The sequence below is a fragment of the Vanessa cardui genome, chromosome 18, assembly GCF_905220365.1.
Source record: "Vanessa cardui chromosome 18, ilVanCard2.1, whole genome shotgun sequence".
Taxonomy (NCBI): domain Eukaryota; kingdom Metazoa; phylum Arthropoda; class Insecta; order Lepidoptera; family Nymphalidae; genus Vanessa; species Vanessa cardui.
In genome coordinates this window covers 3,675,882-3,692,276 of record NC_061140.1, presented here as the reverse complement: position 1 = coordinate 3,692,276, position 16,395 = coordinate 3,675,882, and the positions used below count along the sequence as shown (strand labels likewise).

General features: G+C 34.5%; 4 protein-coding genes across 4 annotated transcripts in view; 1 reads left to right on the top strand and 3 right to left on the bottom strand.

Moving 5' to 3' along the window:
• Positions 1-16,395, top strand: part of LOC124537688 (guanine nucleotide exchange factor subunit Rich) — a 44,132-nt gene that overhangs the window by 14,491 nt on the left and 13,246 nt on the right. Inside the window, exons 11-14 of the mRNA XM_047114615.1 lie at positions 2,782-2,950; positions 4,072-4,263; positions 4,829-4,989; positions 6,290-6,361. Of these exons, the coding sequence (XP_046970571.1) occupies positions 2,782-2,950; positions 4,072-4,263; positions 4,829-4,989; positions 6,290-6,361 (594 nt within the window). The remainder of the gene's footprint in view (positions 1-2,781; positions 2,951-4,071; positions 4,264-4,828; positions 4,990-6,289; positions 6,362-16,395) is intronic.
• LOC124537690 (cuticle protein 7-like) lies at positions 8,332-9,826 on the bottom strand. The gene is made up of 3 exons (XM_047114617.1): positions 9,673-9,826; positions 9,461-9,541; positions 8,332-9,224 (listed from the first exon to the last, which is right to left on the bottom strand). The coding sequence occupies exons 1-3, from the start codon at positions 9,688-9,690 to the stop codon at positions 8,589-8,591; spliced, it is 735 nt and encodes a 244-aa protein (XP_046970573.1). The 5' UTR covers positions 9,691-9,826; the 3' UTR covers positions 8,332-8,588.
• LOC124537691 (cuticle protein 8-like) lies at positions 13,091-14,504 on the bottom strand. The gene is made up of 3 exons (XM_047114619.1): positions 14,356-14,504; positions 13,907-13,975; positions 13,091-13,720 (listed from the first exon to the last, which is right to left on the bottom strand). The coding sequence occupies exons 1-3, from the start codon at positions 14,371-14,373 to the stop codon at positions 13,190-13,192; spliced, it is 618 nt and encodes a 205-aa protein (XP_046970575.1). The 5' UTR covers positions 14,374-14,504; the 3' UTR covers positions 13,091-13,189.
• LOC124537689 (pupal cuticle protein Edg-84A-like) lies at positions 14,712-16,171 on the bottom strand. The gene is made up of 4 exons (XM_047114616.1): positions 16,021-16,171; positions 15,842-15,934; positions 15,659-15,755; positions 14,712-15,577 (listed from the first exon to the last, which is right to left on the bottom strand). The coding sequence occupies exons 1-4, from the start codon at positions 16,036-16,038 to the stop codon at positions 14,931-14,933; spliced, it is 855 nt and encodes a 284-aa protein (XP_046970572.1). The 5' UTR covers positions 16,039-16,171; the 3' UTR covers positions 14,712-14,930.

Here is a 16,395-nt window from a genome sequence, read left to right as displayed (position 1 = left end):
TTCAGATAAAATTAAACGTGCAAAAGTCCAAAGTGCAAGTAAAATTAATTGTCATATTAAATGCTGATAATAAAAAGTTAAGTCGAGCTGGCTTCACAATATAATAATATGTAAGTCACTTAATACTAAACCTGTTTAAATTATAATTGCATCAATAATTTAAATTAATCCTCTTAAAGTAATAATTATTATATAATTAAAGTAATATCACAGTATGATAATTTACTTAAAATTTACTACCAATGCAATATGAAATGTTGTAAAGTTAATTTGAAACATATAATAAAGGACATAATTATTAAAATAGTACTTGTTAAATCTTTATAATAGTTTTTATACAATAACAATATTAAACATTGATTTTCAAATGCCTTATTTCAATATAGCAAATACAGACATACTGACTATCCCAAGTCACGCCCCACGTTGGGCGCCACTGTTACCTTTCCCGTGGTTGGGTATAAAGAAACAATATTAGGTTATAAAATTTTTAATGCACAGTAACATAGTATTATAAACAACCAATTACTTAATTTACTAGTTACTTATGTTACTTCTTATAATTACTATTATATAAAAATTATGCCAGCTAGACTCAGCGTGGGTCACTTGGGATAAAAGGCAAGCTTGAAAATTTAATGTAATTCAATGCAATTCAATATAAGGTTGAAAATTAGGCGCCACTGACGAATAAATTAGTTGATGTGGTTTGAAAGAATACACCGTTCGCCAGACCGGTGTAAACGAAATTTATAATATAATTGAAAGGGGGTACATCACCAAAGTTTCCAGCTAGACGTGGATACCGACAACGGCTTTGGGAACAGGCCTGCCGTCCTTGGAGTCGCACCAGCCGCTATCTGGGCACACTCAACCAGGAACCTGGGGCTGTTCACTCTTAATATTTCCATTCAAGAAGTCCACGTGGTGGGTAAATCCGATTAAAAAAAAAACCTCCTGTAATACGAAATATACAGGTTCAATAAGTTAAGCAAATAAGCAAATGATAAATACCTTTAACGAGAGATGTAAGCACGAATTTACCTTCTGGAGGTTCAAAGTCCTGCTTACACAAATTGACGATCTCAACTCCGGAGAACCATTTCAAAGGGTCACTGGAAACCACAATTTACACATGACTACGACTTTTCGAATTGTAAACCAATGCATTTAACCAAAAACAAGAATTAAAGACTTACAATTTTTTACGAGTCGGTAAACATGATATAAAGTTCTGTCAAACTTCAAAACTTCATTGTTAATATAAATTCTGAAAAGATGACTGCTATTAAAGCACTGAATTAAGAAACTCAATTATTAAGATAACTCACCGATATATTCACTATATCGAATTAAAAGTTTGGATTCGGTGTGAAGCCGATAGTTCCAAAATTCAAAAAGAACGAAATCGAAAGTTCACGAACCTTTGAAAGGTTAACGAGTGTGACCAGTATCACTACCAAAATACCCTTAATGAAAAAGGAATTATATCCATAATAAAATCAAGGAAATAATTATGGAATAATTATTAAAATTAAGAAAAGCCAAATATGAGGCAAAGTAAATTTATCATAACTAGACTCCGACACCTACATCGAAGAACTAACCTTTAAACTGGAAGACAGCTATTAAATTAATCTGAAACGATGTGAAGTGACATTTAATAAAATTCAACAAACGAATTAGATGATTAAAATCTTATTTTAATAATTGTTTTAATGCACCTTTAAAATAAATGCAATATATTTTATTAATTAAAATTTTAGAAAATGCCAAGTTGAAGCGGTAACCTAGCAACACCGCCATACATTACTTGGGAAATGGGTCAATGGCACGGAATTTAGCGAATTGACACTTTTTTGACGTTTTATATAATTATAAAAAAAAGTTAAAATTATGAAAATAATTTTTAATGTAACAAGCTATTCCAGTAAAACTATTATAACCCAAATTAGCTTTATTCAAGTAACAAAAGTACATTTGAATCATCAGAATTAAATGTATAAAAGCTATTCCAGTAAAACTAGTGCTGTAAGTCCTCCCCACCGTCACCCTGCCTGTCTGAACGCAAAAATTACCGAACGGATTTTCATATAGTTTCACTTTTTGCAAGGTATTTAATAATCGTCAAATTTTAGCCAATTTACCCGAAACCGTAGCGAATGGTAAACCTAAAGCTTCCCCTTTGAATAGAATGGTGTTGCTTAGTTTAAGAGATCTTAGACAGAACGGAACGGTTCTATACTATTAACTATGTATTCTTGAATGTTTTTTTTTAAATTTAAATGAGCGTTTTGTTCAGTTTATTCTTACTAGTCCAAAATTAAGCATCTTATTTGCAAATGCAAAAAAACACTCAAATAATCCATGCCTTTGGTAAAATACATGATGTATTTAAAGGCAATAAAATACACTTTCGGCATTTGGCATATAATCGATGTCAAGCAGTTGAAGCTATGACCACTTACTCATATAGTAAAGAAATCTTACGAATGTGTCTATGTTCATTGAACTTGAACTGGCCGGACCGATCTTAATGAGAATTTTTTTAGTGGTTAAATTAAAGATGGGGACTAAAGGAAGGTGGCGTTGAGACTGGGTTAATGATTTGTTAAGTAAAGAGTACGAGATCGGGATGGGCGGCTAGTAAATACTAAAAAGCTGTGTGACGCGTGCGGTGGCAAGACCTAAGTAACGAGTACAAGATCGGTATGGGCAGTTAGTAAATAATAATAAGCCGTGTGGTCGTTGCGGGAGTGTGACGTGTGCGGTGGTGTGCAGTTCAGCGCGGTGGACAGCAGCGGGCAGCACGTGTGCGTGGCGGGGCGCGCGGGGCTGGCGCACTACAGCTGCGCCGCGCGCCGCTGGAAGCTTTTCGGCAACGAGGCGCACGAGCGCGACTTCGTCGTCGCCGCCGGCGTGCTCTGGTGGCGCGACTACATCGTCGCCGGTGAGTGCGCGCGCTGACGCCTTGCAGTAGGTAACCAGGCAGTAGGTAGGTAGTAGGCACGTAGGCCTTAGCTGAAGTTCCTTGGTTCAAATCGAAAAGAAATATTTATTGATATGCGTCATGCCTACATGCGTCGCATTACATTTTACTACACGCAAACATAATATATATATATACGAAGAGTCGAGATGGCCCAGTGGTTAGAACACGTGCATCTTAACCGATGATTGCGGGTTCAAACCCAGGCAAGCACCGCTGATTCATGTGCTTAATTTGTCTTTATAATTCATCTCGTGCTCACCGGTGAAGGAAAACATCGTGAGGAAACCTGCATGTGACAAATTTCATAGAAATACTGCCACATGTGTATTCAACCAAACCGCATTGGAACAGCGTGGTGGAATATGTTCCAAAACCTTCTCCTCAAAAGGAGAGGAGGCCTTTAGCCCAGCAGTGGGAATTTACTGGCTGTTGTTGTTGTTGTTGTTGTAAACATAATATGCAGTGAGATAGGGTTATGAAATATAGGGTTGGCAACTAAGTGATTGCCGATTTCAAATAAGAAGGAAAATTTAAAATTTTTATTTAAAAATGTAACTTTATTAAATTACAAATTGTCCGTTCTTATTGATGACTTTCGCTATCATTTGGCAGTGGAAAAATTTCACGTTCGAAAATTTTCTGACCTTTGCTATCAAAAAATTGAATTAAATGTGATCTGACATCATCAGGGTTCGTTGGGTTTTTGGAGGTAATACAAAAAAATATGTCTGAAGTGCACGTCCTGTTCTTCCATTTTTTAATTGGAATAAAAACAAAACTAAAGTACTAATCGGTATATAAATTTATACTAAATTATAGTGACAAGTCTAAACAATTAGAAACAATATATTTTAAGATGCTTTGACTACATTCACAAAACAAAAAGAAGCGTAAAGTCCACCTATCCACAAAATCGGCAATGACTTAATTGCCAACCCTATAGTATAGTCAAATTTGCTACACAACAGGAGAGAATACTTAATTTAGTAATGTGACATTAAAATTTTAATTATTTTGTGTGTATTTAAAAATGATAGCATAAAGGACTTAGAATAACAGCGCTGCTGTTGTTTATACAGGATGTTACAGCATAACGGACGGTCACGACGAGATCCGGTTCTACCCGCGAGACGCGAAACTCGACAACAAGTTCGCGAAGATAGTTCGCGTGCAGGCGCAGGTGTTAGTGCTCGACATTCTCGACGACCAACTCGTAGTGTTCGGCGCGGACGCACTCGTCACCATATACGAACTGAACAGGATCGATAACAGTTAGTACATTACTCAAATATATAACATAACTAAACAAAAGCAAACCCACGAAATACCTTTGCCGTCTAGAGGCCTTGCAGTCGGAAAGGCTGTTGCTACTACTATTTTTGACGTGGCAACGTCTTATAAATTGGTTTGCCGGGTGACACTTCAAGATACTGCGTTACGCTCCGCTCACGTTATGCGCTCACAATGAGAGCGAGTGAGAGGCACGCGTCCCTTCCACTCGGGCATGGTTAGCCCGCCTAAGAGCGAGAGAGACAGACATAAAAAGTCGTTGTTTTTGAATTTAATTAAATACATGTTTTAAATTGTTACTATTATTTCATCCTTCTTCCTACTATACGAATGAATATTCACATTAAAATTATTTTACCACTCAAAGTCGTTGTCACGTAAAACTTTCGCCCGTATACCGACTTTACAGGCAACCAATTTTTTTTTTTATTATATAGCTATTCCTTTCAAATTATATTTTTGTATTATTTCATAAAAAATATCAGCTAATAAAACGCGCACTCGAGGTGGTCGTGCATGTAAAGTAAAGTACCCGGTGGGGCGCAGGCGGCGGCGTGGAGGTGCGCTGCGTGCAGGCGGTCGACATCTCGGCGCTGGCGCACCCCGCGTGCGTGGTGTCGGCGTCGCTGTGCCGCCTGCAGGACGCGCCGCCCGCGCACCTCGCCCGCCCCGCGCGCGCACACCCGCCGCACGCGCCCGACTCGCTGGTACGCTGACGGGTTGTCCATTAATCACGTGAGGCTTGAAAGGGGGGGGAGGGGTTTGATAAAAATCACGAAAATAACACAAGGGGGAGGGGGGGTGTAGTAAGATATCTCGTGTATTTATTTTGTCTAATGCGCGATTTTTAAACAAATATTAAGCGGCACGTTTTTCCTATGATTACACTCTTCGTTTATTATTATTGTTTAACAATGCAATGTTTAACAATGTCATAATAAGGCAATAAAAAAAAACTTGCAACCTGGTGTAGACATTTTTATTATGGTCCTTAATTTCAGAATAAAATAAGATTAAAGTTTATACCTGTATTTAAATTAAGATAATATTCAGAAAAATTTAAGATTCGTTGTAGGTAATAAAAATACACGTGATGTTGAGAAGGGGGAGGGGGGATGGTCTTAAACCTCACTACGTATCACCAATGGGGTAGGGGGGTTAAAAAATGCTAAAAAAAGATCACGTGATTAATGGACAACCCCTAACGTGTCACTACAACGCCGCTAACGTGTGCTGGGCTAAGGCCTCGACTCCCCTTTTTGAGGAGAAGATTTTGGAATATACCTACCGTATCATGCTAATTTAATATATGATCTTTTACTTCGAAACCGTGGGTAGGTCATATAGGTCCGGTATTTATTTATTTATTTTAATGCTTTATTGTACAATACAAAAGTATTAACAAAAGGCGGGCTTAATGCTACTGCATTCTCTACCAGCCAACCTTAGGATGTACAAGAAAGAATGATATAGGTGTACAAAAAACATAAGATAGTCTTAAAAAATTAAACGATAATATATAATTTACAGATGCGTCTAGTGAAAACTAACTTTATGTGGTTCTTTTCTTTCAGTACTAGTAAGATTTAAGAGCCGATATGGCTCAGTAGTTAGAACGCGTGCACCATAACCGGTTATTGCGAGTTCAAACCCAGGCAAGCACCACTAAATATTCATGTGCTTAATTTGTGTTTATAAAATCATTTCGTGCTCAGCTGTGAAGGAAAACATTGTCCATGCATGAGTCCAATTTCATAGAAATTCTGCCACATGTGTATTCCACCAATACGCATTGGAACAGTGTGGTGGTATATGCTCCAAAACTTTCTCCTCAAAGGACGAGTTGACCTTAGCCCAGCAGAGGGAAATTTACAGGCTGTTGTTGTAGTAGTTAAATTTGATGTAATTGTTAATGTAATTCAGAAATTGAATACCATTATCTAGACTACACTTTATTTAATCGCAAATAGTCCTGCTGCATATTGATGTCAATTAATTTATCTTTAGGTAATCAACGCAAGTGGAAAATTAATGATGGTGCAAAGAGAAGAATATGACGTAGATGAAGACAATAATCCGGTAAGTTATAGTTTTATATAATTCTAAACAACGTATACTCCTAATTGGGAATAGCGAAAAAATATTCCATTTGAATGAATCGATATCATTTAAAAGAAATAATTAGTGCTAAGCAATATCTGCGATCGTTAAAGATGGTGTATCATAAAAATATTAATGTAATAATCATTTAACTTATTGGTGTCAACTTAGTTATAAACAATATAGAAACTATTGCTGCTACCATTTAAAACGTTAAGATATTGACGTTAAAATTATAATTTTCGAGATTTGTAGGCAACAGAAGGCCTCACAGTCACTGTGAGTAGTGGCTTAGAGAAGGTCAACGAGGCTTTAAAATGAGAAATTAAAGGATTTGTGCAAGAGATGTATATACAGAATTTTAATGTATGTAGACTTGCAATAATGATAATGCCATAATAGTAGTAATAATCTGTGGTAGGATTATGTAATAGCCGATCTTGTTAGCAAGAAGACCTCAGTCGACACAAATTCTTCTTTATAAAAGAAGACTAAGGGTTGTTATGTTATGGTTTGTAGGCAGAGTGAGCCAGTGAAGCTTCAAACACAGGTGACGTAATAAATTTTTAATTAATTTTTAAGTTAACATGGTGTTTTTTTCAGAGTATTCTAGCAGATCCTTCGTCAGAATCTGCTAGAATACTCTGAAAAAATTCAAGATTGAATGAACATACATTTAATATACATAAAAATAACTTTCTCTCATTCTGAGTCTTGCCAAATTCCATCAACAAATACTTAACAAGGTTAATGTCGCATTGCCCTCGTATAGGGATGCTTAATGTTTTTTATTGTATTCATAATATAGGTACGTTAACGATGACGATGATATCCTTTCGTTACTATTATTAGTTACACAGCCAATATTAAAAGATTGCTATTTAATGGAGTTTTTATTAAACAAATGATAATAACTTGTGGGCAACGATATGATCCGGTGCAATTTTAATAATTGGTGTGTCATTTATTATTTCGGCCATTTTATATAGGTGCATGATAGGATACTTTCGGTGATTTGAATGATAAAAATATATGTAAGAATATACTTAAATATTTTGATTTCGAGTAATAAAAACGCATTATTATTTAATTGTGTTAAAATTAAAAGTCGTAATTTTTAGTATAATAAGTAAATAGTATAATATCACCTGGCACGTTGATAAACTTCTTTCCTGGAGTTTTAATGCTAGTATTTGTACATTACACGTTAAAGATAGGTATTATATCCAAAAAAAAAACCAAATATTTATAACTGTTAACGTTTCAGAGTGCGATAACTTTTGCCTGAATGTAAATTTGTTGCTTTATATTTGGAAAATCAAGTTTTTTAACTACTTTTTCAAATATAGTAAAATACCCAATTATATTAGTTGATAAAGTGTTCAAGATTTAAATAATGTTATTATAAATTTAAAGTGCATCGTAATCAGTGCATTGACTATTATTATATAATGTATTACTTATGTTCACTTTGATTACTCTGTTACGTAAATGCTGTAATATGCAATTAATTAGGGGTTATTTCACGTATCACTTCCCTTTATTTATTGCAATACCAATTATTTTTTGTTAATTTAATGATATTAGTGTTGTTTTTGAACTGTTCTTATCTTCATAATGAAGTGGATTAAGACACGCAAGCATAACAAAAAAGATCTATGCGAATATCATATTATGTTTCCTTTTAGCAACGGGCAAATATTGATTAATCTAACAGTATTTAAACTCGCTTGGGGATCTCAAGAGTAATTTAAAAAGTAATGATTCATCTAAGTATACGCTACTGTTTTCAAATACATCTAATATCAATTATCTCAATGCAAAACCATTTAAATAAAGTTAAGTACAATACTATTAAAAATTAGACAATTTGTCTCTTTCTTCAGGTGTTTTGAGGTCTTGCATTTTCGGAAAACCGAAAGAGAAAGTAACGGGAATAAAATAAACGATTACTAAAGAAATATTTAATTTCTTAAATGAAATTATTTATTTACAGTGGCAAAAGTACAAAAATTCAGGTACACTTCATTGCTACGGAGATACGATCAGTCAGCTTAACTTCTAATGACCTACGTGTATTATTGCATTTAACATGAATGCATGCAAGAATACACTAGCGCCGTGAGTAACTTAAAAGGTTACCTATACACATAGAAGTCTTTATAGCATAATATTATAGCTAGTTTTAATTAAAACTTAATCTACCTCAGTGCTTAGTTTTGATTGTAAGCGTTTTTCCATCTAACGAAATCGGACCAGCGGCCCATCTGCGGACGATGTTGCCCTTGGAGCCGTAACTCGAACCGCTGAGTGACACCCACGGGGCGGACGGAAGCGGATAGTAGTCGTAGTTCTTTATTGGTGCGATAATCGGTTCTGATTCGACTATTGGCGTGGCTATGGGAGCGATGTCAGCTAATGGACCGTAATTGTCAATGTGACCGTATTGCTCGTGGCCGATTTGCTCGTGACCGATTTGCTCGTGACCGATTTGCTCGTGACCGTAGTCGTCAATTGGCCCGTAAGCCGAATGATCGATTGGAGCGAGATCTTCAAGGGGTTCGTAATTTGCGACTGGTGCGTGTTGGATAGGTGCGACATGCTCGACGATCGGCTTGGAGATAGCTGACACTGAATGTACATTCGGTCCCGTCCTCTTAACAACAGCATTGAAGCCCCGGACTGCATCCGCGGTGTACTCCACGATCCTCACATTGCCATCGGGCTCCACCAAAGAGTAGGCTCCTCGGACTACATCGCCTTCGCGTTTTTCCCACTGAGCTTTGTTGTCACCGGTTGATGGATCATTTACCGCGTAATTAAATTCATAATTGGAGTTTGGCTGTAACAAAAAACGATAACATAAATAATAATTCTGTCTGTTCAATTCATTTATTGTCAAATAGGGACTTATATAGTAAATTCTCTTTTATTAACTGATTACACCGATATGCCTGAATACAAAAATTCGCCACAGCGGTTTTAGCGTAAAAAACGTTCAGTGTAGTATTAGTACTTTAGAAGTTCTACTATCACTACTATTGATACGATTTTAATTTAAATATCAATCGAACTTACAATGCTCCCAACTTCGGCGTAGGATAGGAGAGCGGGCGGGTTGGCTACCGCGACCGCGCTGAACGCAAATAAGCAGGATACCTAAAATAAATCGTAAAAAAACATTTATTATTCTTCTATTCTGTCATAAAAATGAAATAAGTAAAAATTAAACCTCGCTGTATTACTAAAATATAATCAAAATTTATTTGTTGAAATTTTTTGACATTTACCACCAAAAATGAATTCATTTTTCTGACGATGTATTCCTGTAAGCAAACGAAGTGCACTGTACCTATGACATCGCATACAAGTATATTTATACCACACTAATTATTCGACCAAGTCGCACTCCGGTTTTTGTCAGAACCTCCTATTTTCTACGGATCGTTTGATTTCAGCTTGGTCAGCTATATTCCCTCGTTCACAATTAAAAGTGCATAACACGTTCGATAAAATACATATTATTTAAATTTGATTACACAAAAAAATAACTGTGTCAGTGCTATACGATTTTGCCTAATTATGACATTAATGCATGTATTTAGAACACTTTTCTAATTAGAATAATCAACAAGTTCTACCCTCAGTTCGGTCATGCATATCTTTGTAGACGCAATCGCTTACATCCTGCGCTACCTCATTGTTAATATAAAGAATATACTTATGAGATCGAGCTTGAAAATAATAATCAATGTACATTAACCCACACTTGAGTATCACGAAGAAGCTACAGCCAATAAAAATTGATCCCGCATCCACATGTCTTTGGATGATAAACAGTACTTATACCTAAAGTCTATGGGGGTTTATACAATAGTACATGTTATTGTTACTATTGTTAGAAATACTTCTTTATGCTAATACATTTATGCTAATACATCTTATAATTGTATATTTAATTAACTCATATTTTCTTAGTGTATCTGATTTCATAAAAGTGTAATCGTTTTTAGAACGTCATTGGTATGGCTGTATAAAATAATACAAGATGTTTGTTTTCCCGCGCAAACGGATTATTGAAAAAACAAAAGAGAGTCGCGCATGGAACGACAATTGAAAATTATTGTTAATTTGATTTTTTAACTTCAGGGCAATAATATTTTATAAAAAATAAAACAAATAATTAATAAATAAACATTCTACTGGTGTATGTATTACTATAAAATCAAAATCATCAAAATCAAAATAAACTTTATTCAAGTGGGCTTTTATAAGCATTTTTGAATCGTCAATTAACAATTAAGTGAAGCTACCATCAGCTATATGAAATAGATGTCAATAAGAAATAGTATTTAAAATAAACGAGTACTAAAATAAATCAACTCCTTCGTTTATAGGTATCAGGATTAAACCAAATATTAAAAAAACCTAATGAAGAATAGAGAATATTCATATATCCTCTTTTCTTGTTTCCTTTTGTTTTAAGTATTCTGTTAAGCAATCTCAACGGGATGCTCAAGGAAATCTATGTAATTTACATTTTTAAAGTCAACTCAAAATTAATCCCAAAACATGATATCAGAAGTTTCATCATAGCGGAGAACGGCATGATTTAAATCATATTCTAAGCAATCATATTATATTAAATCGCTTAATATCCAGCGAGTGAAATGACGGAAAATGAAGCCAGCCAAGGTTTCATTCTCATGTTTTATAGCTCAATCATTTATGAACGCTATAAATCGTATTTCAAAATCCAATGCATTTACTTATTCCATTTCATGTTACGATATACAAGAACCATTTTCGAATCCTTCTGGTTCATGATCTAGTTATGGAAATAAGTATATCATACTAATTGAGATATAAGAAACGTTATGCGAAGATCAATCACGTGTTACAACTTTAGCAGTACCACTATTTTGTTTGATAGATGAATTCCCGCTCAAAGCTTTTTTCGAAAATTGCCCTTTTGACTGACCTTTATTAAAAATGTAATATTTAATACTTTCATATTTTTAACCTCAATACGATTGAAGATAGAAATATATGTATCATAAAGTCCGGTACACGCCTTTATCCCCAATTTAACATGTTTAGATGCTGAATTTTCAAAATAGCTGTCCTAATTGTCTTTTGCTATTTCAACTTTATTTTCTTCTTTTTTAGTTATGAATTTACGAAACGCTATCAGATACATTTACATACACAGACACATAACAGATACATACGTTGTGAAAATTCGGACATCAAGGTGGTACATGTAAAACAGAAGCCTTATTATCGATTCAAATTTTTAAATGTTGAACTTCCTTACAAATTTCTTTTCAAGTTTCACTCTCTGTAATCCTGATTTGGATTCCTGACAAAGAAGCTTTAATATTTGTCTTAACACGATAATAGCCTAAAAATCAATCTCCATATTTCGTCAGAAATTACGATTTTCCATACAAACTGTCATCATCTTTTTATTTATTTTAACAGATGAATTTAAAATAAGTCTTCTATTAGTGATCATCTAAGGAATAAAGAATTTCTTCGCAAAATCTCATTGTGCTAGAAAGGTCTAGGCTGTATGTTGTGTGTTAGTCAGTCATTCAATTTTTTTTAAGTTTATGATGTCCTAACCAACTAAAGATCTTTTTATATTATATCAACCTGAGATTAGCTCTTCTATAAGCGTTGTGTGTGTAACTCTTTTAGAATCAAAGTACGCGATATTGTTTTTATTAATTCTTATTTGCCTCTTTCTGCTACCATTACTGTCATAACTCTATCGCACGAGCAGCCATTACGTTTACGTCATAATCATCAGTCTAAAACAGGTACTATTACAAAGAATATCGAGGGTGTGGGTGTCTGTTTTCTTAAATAAGTTTTGTGCCATATCAAGATTGGCGCTTATAAAAAATGACATAATATATACGTCAACTGAAAACTCTGAAATTAATAACGACGTAATTTAAATATTATCAAAAATTTTTAATAAGCAAAACATGATTTCATGTTTAAAAATACTTTTTTCCGTGTAGGCTTTCATAAAGATACGAGTATAAATTAATGAGTGTTCTTCTTTCAAGGGTGCTTTTGCTACCAACTCACAATCATCTCATTTATTAAAAACTGTAACTATGTCACGGGTTATTTTAAAATGTAAAAAAGCAGTTCATTTTGAAAAAAAGTGTATTCGCGCCAATCGATAGTGTCATTTATAGCTGTTTTCACATTCTACACTATACTACTTAAAGTAACTATTAAACACGTTGTTCAATTGCTCATATTTCACTTTCAAACAATCCTTACTCTAAATCCACCAGCTCGCAGTTATTGCATAAAGTTTATTTTGATTTGATTTGATTACACCCACTTGTAATCAGCGTTATAACATTTTTTTTATAATTCAATTTTTTATTGTTAGTTTGTAGCTATGCTATATATTAAACGCAAAAAAAAAGTCGAGAGGAATCATATGTACGCAAAGTAGGTAAATTGTATTAAAATATATTAAATTTCGCAAAACTCGCATAGTAATTTGTGTTGTTTGAATTTACATAGTATAAAAATTTTATCTTTTAATTCAGGAACCATAAATAAAAAACATTGTGTAAATTAAAATTTTCGTTGTAATGTAACAATTTATTTTATTTCATTTGTAACTGTTTTAAAACTAATTTAACATTCAGTGACAAAGTTGTTACAGAAAATATTTACTATTTTCTAGAAACAGCATTCGCTTCATTTGAAAAGACTAGAACATTCGTGTCACTATATCATAATCTAAAATTATCACTATAATTTGTGTTCCTTTTAATCATCTATGTGTTTTTTCTTTATTAAAATAATCGATTTACTAGGCAAAGGTATCGGTCCATACACTATTTTGTGCAATTGTCCGTTCACATATTTCTTGTTGTAAATCGTCGCAAACGGAATTTTGCGTGTAGGCCCATTAATTGGTACCCATCCGCCATAGGAACCCGTCTCACGGTCCCAAGGAAGACTGCTACCAGTGACTTTGACCTTTGGGACGTCTACGGCTAGTGGTGATGCGCCAAATCCATAACTGTGTGGATCTATTAAAGGGTTAATTGGCGGTATTGGATAAGGCAGAGGCTTGTGTAGCGATGTACTGCCAAGCCGATCTGCTAGATTTTTTACAATGGCACTGAATCCACTTATATCGTCCGCTGAATATTCCACGACGCGTAGATTTCCATCAGGCTCCAATAAAGAATATGCTCCATTGACGTGGTCGCCATCTCTTTCCTCCCATTGCGCCTTATTATCATTTGTTAATGGATCGCTTATTGCGTAATTGAAGGCGTAACGAGGATTATCCTGAAAAGAATAAACATATATGAAATATGTGGTACGATATGATTGTAAAAAACTTTTTTTATTTGTTTGGTAATATTAATAATTTAGAATTTTATCGATATCCGATATCCGAATAAAGACTAACCATTCTTTAGGCTTCAAAAAATAATCTAATTTTAAATTAAATAAATATTTTGTTCTACTTACGATAGCATCAACGACATCTGATATAACTTTTCCCCATACTGTCGCCGATAACACTATTAAAAATGTGACCTGAAAAATAAATAATCTTTTACTACAATGTTTCCGAAGGTGTTGTCATCTACGCATTTTTTTAAATGTTAATTCTCACTTTTAAAATAAAAGTCAAAAATAATTTATTCCTTTATACAAGCGACAAGCTTTTTAATAGACTTTCAACGATATGAAATTAAACGTAAAGTGACAACCTAATTGTAATTACACCGAGATATATCGGAAAGGAACAAAGTCCTTCATTTTAAATGAATTATCTTTTAATGAATTATTTCCAATTAGATTTTGTATGTCCTTAATGAGTGTTTACGAAATAAAAAAAAAATATTTCGCGTATACTAAGCCTTTTTAAAAATATCTATTGAAAGGCAAATGTAAACATTCAATTAAGAATTTACCATCAAAATATGATTCATATTGCAACTCTTCCTGCTTCTGGGGTGTGCAGATATTGTGGAATGATTGATCTTTATTATGTGGTGTACTTATATGTATTCGAAACACCACAGCTCAATGATTTTACACCTGAAAAACCAGCGGCACCTGTTATTTTCTTACTAGTTTTCTGCTCTTGTATAATCCATATTTCCTTAAATAGTTACGAAGATTTGTATCTTCATAACTATTCATCAATTTTTAATACATAAATTATTGTCTTTATATAAGTGTTTAAACACATAATTAAATACAATCTTATTCAAGGCGCCGTTGAATTTTATTAGGTTTTTTTGCTCTATTAAAAATAAAACCAGTATTGATTACCACACAGTGGTGAATGCTTTATTCGTGTTAATACAATGTTCGACTAACCTATGTCATAAATTAAGGTTTAATATTTATACATTTCATTGACCAACTACTATCAAGCAATGTAAATAACATTGCACCGAAGACACAGTATCTAAGTATTATAGATAGCGGCATATTTATCTCATATATTTTGTCGTGAATCAGATGCTAAATTTTTAATAAATTAATGACCATATCCTCCTTTATATCCCAATCCAATATCAGCGTATCCTTTGTAATCTAACCCTGCATTATCATATCCCTTGTAGTCCAACAGTAATTTTTCATTTAACAGTTCTTTTCCCAAAAGACCTAAGTCATAAAGGCCAGCATTAGGTAGAGGTCCATATGATTTAAGAGCAGGAAGAGGGGCCTTTAATAATGGATATACTGGGTATATCGGTTCTTGCAGTTGAAGAGGCAGCAGCGGAGCCTTCTTAAGAATTGGAGCTTGCAGTAGAGATTGGTCGTATAAAGGTGCAGAATAAATTGGGCTCTTTACGATGGGAGCAGGGATGATTGGTGCGATCGGAGCTACTTCTTTTATAACAGGAGCCGGAGTTTTGTACAGAATTTCAGATGCACCGCCAAGGTATGGTCCAGTTAAGAGCGGAGCGTTAGCAAGTTTCTCGATTCCAGCCACAGGTCCAATTGAGATTGGTATTTCCGATTTGTAGCCTAAAACTGGAAGAGGCGCTTTGTATATAGGTGCAGCGACTGGGTGCAAGTTGGGTCCGATACGTTTGACGACGGCGTTGAAACCAGATTTGTCATCGGCTCTGTATTCGACTACTCGTACACTGCCGTCGGGCTCCACTAGCGAATATGCACCTGCGTACAAGTTTATAATTAGATACGTCAAAAAATATTTAAATATAACAAGAAATCAATGAATATGTATGGAAACACTACCTCTTACAACATCTCCATCTCGTTTTTCCCACTGTGCTTTGTTATCACCGGTGTGTGGATCTCGGACGGCGTATTCAAAGGCATAACTAGGATATGACTGCAAAACAATGAAAGAATCGTCAATATCAACTTTGAAACTGAATCTTTTTTTTTTAAATGGCAAGAAACTTAAACGAAACATACGTAGTATTCTGGAGACGAATGTCCAGGCGCATAAACAAGGCCCCCCAGTCCGTCGGCGTTGGTAGACGCCGACAGCGCAATGAGGCAGGTTATCTGCAAAGAATAACAAAGACACAGATAAGAATGACATGATCACATTTCAGCAGGATGTACATTAAAAATACATTTAAGAAACAAACCGCGACAAAGTATTTCATTGTAATAGAGACACGCTGACCACTGGGTGTCAAAAACGCACTGATTTGTAAAGTACGACTTATTCCATTTATAGGCTTACTTAAGACCTTCGAGTCCTGACGTTTAACGGATGTCGAATGTTTCACGCGTGCGCGACCACCGCCGCCCGTAATACTGAATACCAGTGCTTGCAACAGTCTTCCTGATTTTCATAGGACCTTCAGTCAGTGAAAACGTTAGAATAATGCGCCTGAACTTCCTCCTAATTATCCAATCGTCGGTGTAGCAAATTAAAACTGATATTCAAAATTAATTAGACATTATGATATAGAGATAATGTTATTTAAACACATTATGTAAAATATTCGACCAATTTT